At 40.6% G+C, this 12436-nt stretch overlaps 1 protein-coding gene across 6 annotated transcripts in view; it reads left to right on the top strand.

Annotated features, from left to right (window-relative positions):
- IL1RAPL2 (interleukin 1 receptor accessory protein like 2) overlaps positions 1-12436 on the top strand; it is a 1439628-nt gene that overhangs the window by 747401 nt on the left and 679791 nt on the right. For all 6 annotated transcript variants that reach the window (XM_068251064.1, XM_068251062.1, XM_068251061.1 and 3 more), the window contains one exon: positions 288-474. In XM_068251064.1, the coding sequence (XP_068107165.1) occupies positions 288-474 (187 nt within the window). The remainder of the gene's footprint in view (positions 1-287; positions 475-12436) is intronic.

Here is a 12436-nt window from a genome sequence, read left to right as displayed (position 1 = left end):
TTGCACAAAATAAAAAGTGACCGGGTGGGTGGGGTTGGAAACTTTATTCTATGATAAGTTGCCTTTACAAAGATTGTAAACTCACAAACGGAAGAACACCCTTCCCTAATATTGTTATTATTATTATTTGCTATATAACTCTTTCTGCATTAGATTACTGTATATTGTTTACTTTCTCTTTATTATGCACCTATATTTGTAACTTATGGCCTATCTAAAAATGTAATTCCACTGTCAGACTGTTAAAACATTTGTTCTACAAGATAATCTTGTCTTAATACTTACAGGAATTCCACCTATTGCATGAAGGTGTCAATGTCATTGACGGTAGCAGAACAGGAAGTAGGACTTTGTTACAACAGCAGAATACGATATGTGGAGAAGGCAGAAGTCACAAAAACAAAAGTGATTTCATGTCCTGACATTGATGACTACAAAACACCCAATCAAAGCACAGAGGTTTTCTGGTATAAGGCAAGTACTGAAAGCAAATATTTGATGTAGTGAACTATTATATTACTGTAATATTACTGTAATGTACTTTTAATCAGGGATAAGCAGAAACTACGCCAGTACGAATTTACGCATCGTAGTTCGCATCTACGCATCGTAGTTCGTAGGTGGTTTCAAAACTACACTTACAAATTTACACGTAGCGAAGTACCGCTACGCCTAGCTTATGCCCACTATGCGTAGTTAACATGTGTATTGCGTAGTGAACTACGAATGCATTACTCGCGTCTAATTTTCCGTGTGCAATTTTGTGCTTACAAATATATGCATTGGAAAAGGTAATGTATGCATAGAAGAGTTCCCGGAATAAGCAATTAAAGAGGAATTAACGCGTAAAATGTTCTGTATGCGGGCATAAGCATTTGCATACACTACGCTTCGCACTATGCGTAATTGGGTATTTTAACGCGTAGTCTACGGAATGCATACAAAGCGAATATTTGATTTCGAAGCTGTAGTTTGGCGAAGCGTAATTGCGTAAAACTACGCGTATTTCCAGCGTAGCGAAGTTGGCTGACTACGACCATCCCTGCTTTTAATTCTATATTGTTTGGTTCCTTTTGAAATTAAAGCGAATAATTAAGCATATTGCCCCATAATGAGACCTTGCTTGCATCTGTGCTAAGGGTAAAAAGTCAAAAGACCAGTGCCAGTTTTTCCGCATCGAAAAAACTGTTTTTGATTTTGAGAAAATATTCGCAATATGTCCAAAGAAAACAATTTTTAGTTTTTCAATGTGAAAATTCCTGAAAAACTTGAAAATCTTTATTTTTACCATGAAAATGATCAAAAATTGAAAAATGCTAATTATTACAAAATTATTTTTTATGGCCTTTTCACTCAAAAATGAATATGCAAAGAATATTGGCATTTTCGCTCATTGCTGGTACATAATTTTGACATTTTCTTCACTTTCACAAGTGTTCCTTTTCTTCACTTTCATTTTCCTGTGTTCCCAATTACTGGTCAGCACAAAATGGTGAGCATCACTTAGGGCCATATGCAATTCAATTTTTCTCTTGACTTTTCACCTAGGTGATATTTTTACAACTTGTCATAAAATGCCTTTTAAGTCGCCAGCAAGCAAGAAAATACTCAAAATAAATGTGTTAGTACTTTTTCACCAACTTTTGAGTACTTTTTCAGTTGTAAAATGCTGAAAATTTAGTTTACAGGGAAGATGAAAATTATCTCCTAGGAGATAACTCAGGTGAAAAAATTAATTGCATATGGGCCTTAGTGTGATGCAAGTAATGTTGCTCTTTGCATTTGGGCGCAAGTTCCATTCTTCTAGAATATTGGATATTTGGTTCAGCTGGATTAGAACCAAACAACTTGAATACCCAATAAAAGTTATGCAAGTTATGATCCCATAATGCCTTCAACCAAAATTTGTTTTTGCAAATAAAAATATTGCTTCAGTTAGTGTTTATATATTTTAGTCACAGTTCATCCAAATATACAAGGCGGTTTACGTTTTTTCTCTCTTTCAACGTGTCAGCTAGTTACTAAACTGTTTTCACACAATACTAAAGTTAGTTTTATTTTTTATACATTTTCAATATCTTAAATTCAGGTATATGAGGAGTCAGTGATTTACTTAGTGTCTTACCTCCAAGTTACTGTTACTGCTATGAAAACAATAAATACATTTACTCCAGTTTCAATGTGGAAATGTCTTTCACGGTCCATCCAGTTATACAGGGAATAGGGAGGGCATAATTGGCTTAAAGAAAACCAGCCAGATAAAAATAGAGATATTTAGATGCTTAAATAAGGAGTAAAGTGTTGCTTCGGGAGTAGTAGTGCAATTTCAAGCTGCTACCTTAGTTTGGCGATCCCTCACACCAAAAAACAACTGTAAAAATAAGATGGATCTAAGGTGCGCTAATGAACTGATATAACTATGTCAGTCCTCAGTAATCAATTGAATTCAAAGATAAGCAGTATAATGATAATACACAAATTATAAGAACAAAGTAAAATCAATAATAAAACAGCAGGATCCTGCTCCACTCAAACATAGATCTCACTCACACCTTTGCTTCAGCACAAACAACCTGGGGTTATATTTATGTCATAAACTGCTGCGGTTGTGCAGTGTTTCTTCTACTAATAATCTAATAGCCGTGGATCACAAGTGCTAAGCCCACATAAGCACCGGTTAGTAGAGTGGCTAATGTAGAGTAAGAGATAGATCCTCCATATAAACACTTTGCAATGATAAAAATAAAGTGTTCCTCTGTTTAAATATTCCAAACAGCTACTTGTTGTGAAACTTTAGCATACATCAGACCAATAGTCTATAGCTCCACTCGCATATAATGGCTACTTTTTTATTTGAAATGAGACATGTATTTGCCTCAGGGAATTGCTCTTTGCACCACTTGTATGCCTTCACCTTCTAAGGAAGTGCCAGATTTCTCAGAGTGTCTATCTGGCAGACCACTCCTCTGTAATTTCTCTGATTCCTACCTGGAACGTGTGGGTGAGGACAGGGGTGCAACTACAAATCATAGTGCCCCCAGCAATACTTTGATGGGGCCCCTTAATGTTCCCAACTATTTCTTTGCCTCTTCTTCGTGACCCTTACAGGGCCATCTTACAATTGTGGCCATCAGAACCTTCATACCCATAACATGTGTAGCCACAAAAACACCTGATGTGGAGTAGCAGATAGAGGGGAGGTTAGTAGTTGCCCCCCCCCCCCCCACACACACACACACACACACACACACTAGAGATGGCCCAAACATCACATTTTTGGTTCGCAAACTTCCGCAAAAGTTTGAGTTTGCGCGAACCGGGCGAACTGCCATAGACTTCAATCGGCAGGCAGATTTTAAAACATACAGGGACTATTTCTGGCCACAAAAGTGATGGAAAAGTTGTTTCAAGGGGTCCAACACCTGGAGGGGGCATGGTGCCGGGAGTGTGGGATACATGGCAAAATTCACTTGGAAAATTACGTATTTGACGCAGAGCAGGGTTATAATCACTAAAGGGCAGAATTCACATTACATTGCTAAATTGGAGGCATAAAGTGCTTTAAAACATCTTGTGTGTGTATTCATCGATCAGGTAAGTAAGTAGTGTACTGCTTCACACTGACAGACCAAACTCACTGTTTAACGCACTGCCGCATACAGCCGCAAAGGGTTGTCATTAGTACTCTCAGGACATAAAATGTCAGTCCTCTCGGCAGCAATGTTTGTGTAGTGATTAGGGATGGTCGGAAATGACAATTTCCGTTTCTGCCGAAAATCCACATTCTGCCATTGCCAATTACCGCTACTGCATTCCGATGCGGATTTTCGCAATAATTTCCACCGACTTTGTAATTAATTTTCTCAAAAACTACAACGTCTTTTTGAAAGATTTTATTTCTTCTTGTTCCGACTTGTTTGCTTAACATTCCCTGAAAATATGGTGTTTCTAGCTCCTATGGGGTCTTTGCTATTAACCTCTAAAGTTGGTGTCATACCGCATAGCGGTTCCAATGCGGATTTTTGCGGTAATTTCTGCCAACTTTAACATCGATTTTCTCAAAAACTACAAACTTTTTTTGAAATATTTTTTTCTCTTGTTCCCATTTGTTGGATTATCATTCTCTGAAAATGTTGTGTTTCTAGCTCCTATGGGGGCTTTGCTATTGACCTCTAAAGTCAGCATAATACCACATATCGGTAATGCAAATTTTCTGCATTTTACAGTATAGTCAACAGCGTCCAGATTTGGCGGTCAATAGCAAAGCCCCCGTAGGATCTACAAACACCAAATTTTCAGGGTATGTTAAGCCGAAAAGTGTAAACGAGGAAAAGAAATTTCAAAAAGACCTTGTAGTTTTTGAGAAAATCGTCAGAAATTACCACGAAAATCTGCATTGGAACCGCTATGCGGTATGATGCCGACTTTAGAGGTTAATAGCAAATCCCCCATAAGTGCTAGAAACACCACATTTTCAGGGAATGTTAAGCAGAAAAGTAGGAACAAGAGGAAAACAACTTTCAAAAATACCTTGTAATTTTTGAGAAAATTGATGTTAAAGTCGGCGACATTTTCTGCGAAAATTCGCCTACCGCACTTCCATTACCGATTTCCGAATTTCGATGCGGAAATGCAATTTCCGATCAGAAATTCGGAAATTTCATTTCCACGAAATCCGATCGAGCATCCCTAATAGTGATGGCCGTGCTCATGCACACATTGGCGAGAGTGCAGGAGATGGCGGTTTTCCAGCCCATATGGTCGGGATGAGGTAGTTCAATGACAGAACAACAGTGACTGTCCAGCTGGTAGAATTTGGTCTGTCCACAATGAAGCAACAACCTTATTATCTTGGGTGTGCCTCCCAACACACTCATATAGGTCATTACTTCATTGTGATACGCAAGCCCCTTCACTGCGGCAAGGTAACGATCACAAAGGGGAATTGACACATGTACATGCATTTTGTTTTGTTGTTGTTGTAGCCACAGTGCAGCCAGAAATATTAGGCATGTACACACACCAGAAAAATTACTATTATTTTTGGTAGTGGCCGCTGCTAGCAGCAGTCTTAAACATTCACTAAATACTTGGTGTCCTCCTGGACCCTATCGGTGGTGGCGGAGAAGGCAGTCAAGAGGCGTGCAGGCTGAGATGCTGTGTGAGGACTGACTAGTCTTCGGCCAGGAAGTAGCCCTCCGCAATCCATGCCTCATTCATTTTAATAAAGGTAAGGTACTGAACATTTTTTTGACCTAGGCGACTTCTCTTATGAGTGACAATGCCTGCTGCTGTGCTGAAGGTCCTTTCTGACAGGACGCTTGAGGCAGGGCAAGCCAAAAGTTTGATGGCAAATTGTGACAGCTCTGACCACAGGTCAAGCCTGCGCACCCAGTAGTCTAGGAGTTCATTGCTGCTCAGAGTGTCTATATCCACACTTAAGGCCAGGTAGTCGGCTACCTGCCAGTCGAGGTGCTGTCGGGTGGTGGATCCGGAAAGGCTGAGCCAAGGCATTGGACTAAAGAAAATCCACATGTCCGACATCACCATGCGTGGACTGTGGGCTCTATGCAGTGTGTCACTCACACAGAGCAATATCAAATAGTACGTTCAATCACAAATGCAGTTGGAAGATATGCACTGCTAATTATACTGTGCTGGCAGAATTACAAGCCCCAGCTGTGGGCTGGGCTGTATGCAGCGTGTCACACAGATATGCTATACTGTGATCACAAATACAGTTGGAAGATATGCACTGATAATAGTGTGCTGGCGGAACTACAAGGCCCAACTGCGACTGTGGGCTGTATGCAGCATGCCACACAGATATGCTATACTTTGATCACAAATACAGTAGGAAGATATGCACTGGGAATAGTGTGCTGGCAGAACTACAAGACCCAGCTGCAACTGTGGCCTGTATGCAGCGTGTCACACACACAAAAAAGACCACAGCAGAAGAATATTAGCCCACAAAAGGGCTTTTTAGGGGTGCTTTCAGCAATAAATTTCAGTGAGGAGCAAGCTAAACAACAGCCTAGCTAACGGCCCCTGTCTCTGCAGCAACGTATTAGAGACTAAGCGAAAGGAATCTGACCACTTTTCTGTTGAATATGAAATGCATTCAGAACAGCAGGCAGTTAAAAAAGATACTTTTCCCATCCATAATTCTATAAAGGAAATCATTTCTTTTGTGTAGAAGGAACCAGCTAATTGTAGGCTAGTCAGCCAAAGACCGTTTTCTCTTTGACAATTTTGAAATTGAAAAATGGACTCCTAAGTTGGATTTAGCCATATTCAAATTATCTAAAGACTTATCCTATCATATGAGGACAGTTGCTTTTTAAAAGACATATCTAATATAGATTTCTTTTGATAAAGTTCTTGGGATGTTGATTGCAGCAAGATTCTTTTCTGATCCTGCAACTATCTGTACTTCTCATTATCCCATCACTTCACTGACACTGTTAAAAAACATCCTCTTGGTGTTCATGCAAATTAGTTGCTGGAATTCATTCTGACACTTATTTTTACATCAAGATGCATTTCTGGTGCACGCAGTGAAGCAGTGAGGATTGCTGCTAAAAGTTTACTGTTAGGAGCAACTTACACAATTGTATATCGTCCAGGTGTTGTACATGTACAAGTAACAACCTTTTCCATTTTTCATTTAATGTGGGAATGCCCTCCAATTGCCAGCTTCTGGTCCCAATTAGTAACATTTCATCATGATAAGATGGGATGTCCAGTGGAGAAGGACCCTAAAATATGTCTGCTAGGTATATTGCCTGATAAATTTCCCCACAATTGTTTTAAAGCCTTTATGTCTGAAAACCTTTTTGATGCCTGGCAAGACATGTATCTTTATTGACCCTCCAGTGATTTCCCCCCAGAGAGTTCATAGTCTGCTTCCATATAAGAAGCTAGATTTTGCTCAGAGGGACGTTAAAAAAAAAAAAAAAAAAAGCTAAAGACTTTGGATTTACAGTGGCGGAGTTTACTCCTTTCTAGAGACTAAAAGTGTTTTGCAATTTTGCAGCCTAATCAACCATCCAATTCAATAGTTTTATTGTATTGGATGAAAATTGGTGCTGCAACAAGCATGCCCAATCGACGATTTGACCGATTTTGGGCCAATCAGGTATTGGGCCAATTTTGGGCCAATTTTGGGTATTGATCTGGAAAAGGTCAGGGAGATATGGTCCATTGGGTGTGTGGCGGTAACAGTGTGTGATATCAGAATGAGTGATGAACACAACTGACCCCCAAATGTTAATCCCCCCCCCCCATGCCCATACATTAAAATTTCTCACCTGTCTGGCCTCCAAAATAGTCCAGCTGCTCCTGCTTCCTCCATTCGTGTCCCCCATGGCTACTGCGTGCCACCTTTTATGTGCAGCAGTCACTTGGGACGTAAATGTCTTCATATCCCTGGTGAGAAAATTCACTGTGCACAATTTTCATTTTGTTTATCTTAATGAACGTGGATAAACAGGTGGTACCACTGGAATCTCTCTTTTTCCTCTTAGACTTCATCAAGAATTAGTGGACCAATAGGTTGATTTAATATATTGCAGCAGTTCACATCAAGGTAGCTTGGAAGGTCCAAGCCAATTTTTTTTAAGTCAAAGAGGACTGTTTTGACAGGAGTTGAGGTTAAAGAGAATCCCCAAATTTCCCTAAATCCTTCAGAAACTGCCAGAAATGGTGGTTTTATTAGCACAGTCATAGCTTGGAATCTTCTCTGGTGTCTTTCTCCCATACAGTAATTTGTCAAAGTGATAAAACAAAATCATTTGAGATCATCAGAGCAGGATTACGGTATATTATTTGCTTCATTGGGGACCAAAAATGTATGCTTCTTTCCTATCCTTAAAGGGACACTTAAGGGTCAGGAAAAAAAAGTGTTTTACTCACCTGGGGCTTCCACCAGCCCCCTGTAGCTGTTTGGTGCCCATGCAGTCTCGATCAGATGCTCCTGCCCCCAGCTGGCAGCCACTTCCGTTTTTGCCGACAGGCCTGGAAATGTTGCCGAGGCTGCCGGCGGGGGACAGGAGCATCTGATCGAGACTACGTGGGCACTGGACAGCTGCAGGGGGCTGGTGGAAGCCCCAGGTGAGTAAAACTTATTGTTTTATCGACCCTTAAGTGTCCCTTTAAGATGATGATTGTGAGTAACTACCAGTAATCAATGATCTAGAGCAGTGTTTCTCAACATTTTATTGGTATGTACCCCTTTTAAAACCCTCTACTCAGCAAGTACCCCCTAGCATAGTGAACATCATCACAAGTACCCCTTGACAAATATAAATTTCACTGTAGTACATGATAATTAGTTCTAAGCAATTTCCAAGCATTTACTATTGCTTTTAAGTAGTAATGGTCAAGTAGATGCAAATAACTTTGAGTTGATGCAAATGTATGCACATGTTTTATGCAAATTTATGCAGCTTGAAAATGAACCAATCAAATTTTACCTCAGCAGGATTTGATTGGTTCATTTTTAAGCTGCATAAATGTGCTGAAAATGTTGCATACATTTGCCTTAACTCGAAGTTATTTGCATCTACTTGACCATAACTGCTTTTAATTAGCTAAAATACTAATTTGGTGTTGTATAAGAGTTATCATTTTCTAAAACTCTAAATTTGTTATTCTTGGTTAAGTATATCAAGCCAGAGCAGGGGCATAGCAATAGGGGTTGCAGAGGTAGCCACCGCATCCAGGCCCTTGGGCCAGAGGGGCCCCGAAGGGCCCTCCCTCAACTACAGTATTAGCTCTATATTGGTCCTGTGCTCATAATAATCACTTCTATGAATGCTTTGAATAGTGTTAATCATTAACAAACTGCTCCCCATCCCCTTCTTGCACCTCTGACACTGTAGTTGCCATTGGCAGGTTTTGGTGCGCCGTACCAATTATGTATAGAGTGCTTGGGGGGCCCCATTGTAAAACTTGCATTGGGGCCCACAACTCCTTAGCTACGCCACTGAGCCTGACTGAGTACCCCTTGGAAACATCAGAAGTACCCCCTGGGGTAAGCGCACCACACATTGAGAACCTAGGATCTAGAGAGCCAATATCCAGTATTCCACCCCCAGGTTCATTAGCAGCTGAGCTATTGAACAGCAGGTCCTGTTGATTATAATGATTAATGCCCTTTCAAACAAAGGAGTCTTCTACTGCTGGAAGATGGTCTACTCTGCCATTTACCCTTCTGGTCAGACTTCTATAGATTCAGTCTACAGATTAAGGAGATTTTTATCCCTATCATATTGGTTTCTTTTTTATAGGCAGGCATATGCAAAGGCTTAAAGTTTAATAGTTCAATACTCTATAACTCTAAACATTTACAATGCATCTCTTATAGTTGCAAAGTTAGCAGTTATTTACTGGGCTTTCAAATTATCATCTCCTTTAATGAGGACCCCACAAAAAAAAGTATCAGTATTTTACTTTTTACTTTGTAACCATCATTTGCAAGATAGTTAAACATTGTATATATAGAGATTACACATATATTTTTATTTTTATAACCTACTGTGTTGATCCGCTTCAAAGAAATACAATCTGAGCAGTGAGGAGCGAAATGCCGATATACTTTTCACATTCATTTTTGCGAAAATAATGTTCAAATTGACTTTTGAGCGAAAATGGCATTGAAAATCATTTTGTAATAAGTTTGTGATTTTTTGTATTTTTAACAAATTTTCATGCTAAACATAAACAATTTTGGGCTTTCACAAATTTTCACTGTAAAAATATTTTTTTTCGCATTTTTGCGAATGTTAGCATCAGAAAGGAAAAAATTGTTTCCTTTGACCATATTGTGAAAATACAATGGCCTCAATTCACTAAAATCATGCTGGAGATAATAAGGCAAGAGAAAACTTACCACTGTGCAGTGGTAAGTGAGAGAGTTATCTTATCTCTTCATTCCTTAAGTTACCGCCTCTGTAGTTAAGTTATCTCTGTTACCTCCTCTGTAGTTATTTTCACACGCAGTTAAAGCGGAATATAACCCTGCATTTCAACTTTGCTCTAAAACATTATTTATAGCATATTATATGCAACCAGCATTTTTTTTTTTTTACTAGACCAGCATTGGAAGGGTTACACACAGAGCTTTAAAGATTCTTGGAGAGAACTGCTCCCCGCAGCCGAAGTTTAGATAGATACATTTAGGTAAACAAAATGTAACAAGTGTGGAATGTGACTCACTCTCTCTAGCTGTGCAGGAGCTGGAGGACAGCCAAAGAGTGTGTAACATTCCTCACTTGTTACATTCTGTTTATTTAACTGTATCTATCTAAGCTTCGGATGCGTCTGCATTTCTCTCCATGGAACTTTAAAGCTCTGTGTGTAACCCTTCCAATGCTGGTCTAGTAAAAATAAAAATGTTGGCAGGAGTTAAGCTTAGTGAATTAAGGCCAATGTATTTTCGCTAATATTTTCCCAAAATTCGAAAATAGCATTTTCGATGCAAAAATTATTTTGGCTAAAATTTGTAAGCAACATGGATACTGAGAAAGAACACAACTTAGAGAAGTTATCTCCCCTGCAGTGCTTCTCACATACTATTGGTATTTTTCCTGGCCATTCACTTGTTTGCTATAAACTCCAGTTAGCTTAAACGTTGATGATGTCTCCTCCTTCCGTACATGTCACCGCCAGCAGCAGAATGTGATTAAGTACTGAGAGACAAGCATACAGCATTACCTATCCAATAACAGGCTGCATTTTCCATGTTTTTACCCGTGCAGGCCATTTAGCCAAACACCCTAGACATGTTTTATGGTAATCCTAAGCACTTAGCCTGCAGGGATACTTGTTATTAGAAGCTGTACATGCTGTAAATCCAAACTCAAAAATAACAGGATTAATCTGGTGGACAGACTCCATTATAAATGCAGCCACAGCTGTGTTATTGATTGTCCACGTAAAAAAACGCAGTTAGACACAGCTGCAGAGAGAATTCATTGTCTCTGTTGGAATTATCAGAGACGTTCTTGCATTTAAGCATTAAGCACCACCACCATAGCGGCCAAAGCAGCAAATGAGGAAAGCTGGCAGCCCTGAGCTCTAAGATGTCTCTCTAGTGAAAGCTTTCTAAACAGGAGTTACACATACACATTATGCGCAGAGTCCAGTGGATATAATTCCTGCCTTGTAATGTACAGGACGTATAAAAACATGTATAAATGAGTGGCTGTGACACTAAACCTCAGAGCAGTGTTATCATGTGCGTGATTCAACCGTACAAGTGGAGGTAAAACAATATTACGAGGCATCGGGGAGTGCAGCTTCCTGGGCCAGCCAATCACAGCACACACAATGGGTAATGAATGCTTCTTCAGTCCTTTAGTAAAGTGCATGAATCTGGCATAGTGTCAGCCAGAGGATAATGCACCATGTTAGAATTTTAGGTCTCAATCCAATTATACTTCGTGCTGCTCCTACAACTTTTCTTTTATTTATGCTGATGTGGTACACTTGCCACTTTCCCAGGGTATTGAAACACTTTGCTAAACTTACTCAATGCTGCTGAATTGTAACAACACTTGACCTATGTTCTCTTCATACAGGTTCATAGTTCAATAAATGCATCTAAAACACATCTTCACTCCGGCAACTGGAAAACTATGGATACAATGCAGCATAAATGAACTGGATGTTGCATGTAGGACACCATTGGTCCTATCCTATTCCCTAACTTGCCAACATTAAGCACTGGCAAGTTCTAAAGTCAGGCAACTATAAAGTTGCCTGATCCTATTACCCTTAGCTCGCAGTAGGGTGATAAAAAAAAAGCTTGCTTGGGTAAGTTCTGTCACCAGAGTGCCCTGATTGTTGTAACGATCTGCTCAGCTGTCTGCACGGGCAGACAGCTGTTTGTCCATTCCTTAACCTTCCTGGCGGTAACACCAAACGTAGTTCGGGGTAAGTCGCGCAGGAGGTTTTCTCCGGCCCTGCTCGGCCAATTTTCTTACTTTTTTTTTTGCTGGACGCAGCTAGCACTTTGCTAGTTGCACCAGCACACTGATCGCCGCCGTCCCGCGCCCGATCGCCGCTATCCGTTGCGGCGCACGGGCCCCCCCCCTCCCCAGACCCCATGCGCTGCCTGGCCAATCAGTGCCAGGCAGCGCCGAGGGGTGGATCGGGACTCCCAATGACGTCACGACGTCGCTGACGTCGGTGAGGTCATCCCGCCCCATCGCCATGGCGACGGGGGAAGCCCTCCAGGAAATCCCGTTCTTTGAACGGGATTTCCTGATCGGAGAAGGCGACCGAAGAGGGCGGGGCTATTATGTAGCGAGCCCTGGACTCGCTACATGATTTAAAAAAAAAAAACTGCCGCGCTGCCTCCTGGCGGAACTTTTCATACCGCCAGGAGGGTTAAGTCTGAGGGCTGCAGGTCTCTGGAAAAAGGGACCTG

This window comes from Hyperolius riggenbachi, chromosome 8, assembly GCF_040937935.1.
Source record: "Hyperolius riggenbachi isolate aHypRig1 chromosome 8, aHypRig1.pri, whole genome shotgun sequence".
Classification (NCBI taxonomy): Eukaryota; Metazoa; Chordata; class Amphibia; order Anura; family Hyperoliidae; genus Hyperolius; species Hyperolius riggenbachi.
The sequence above is the reverse complement of the archived record's forward strand: the minus strand, read 5'-3'. Positions and strand labels throughout refer to the sequence as shown.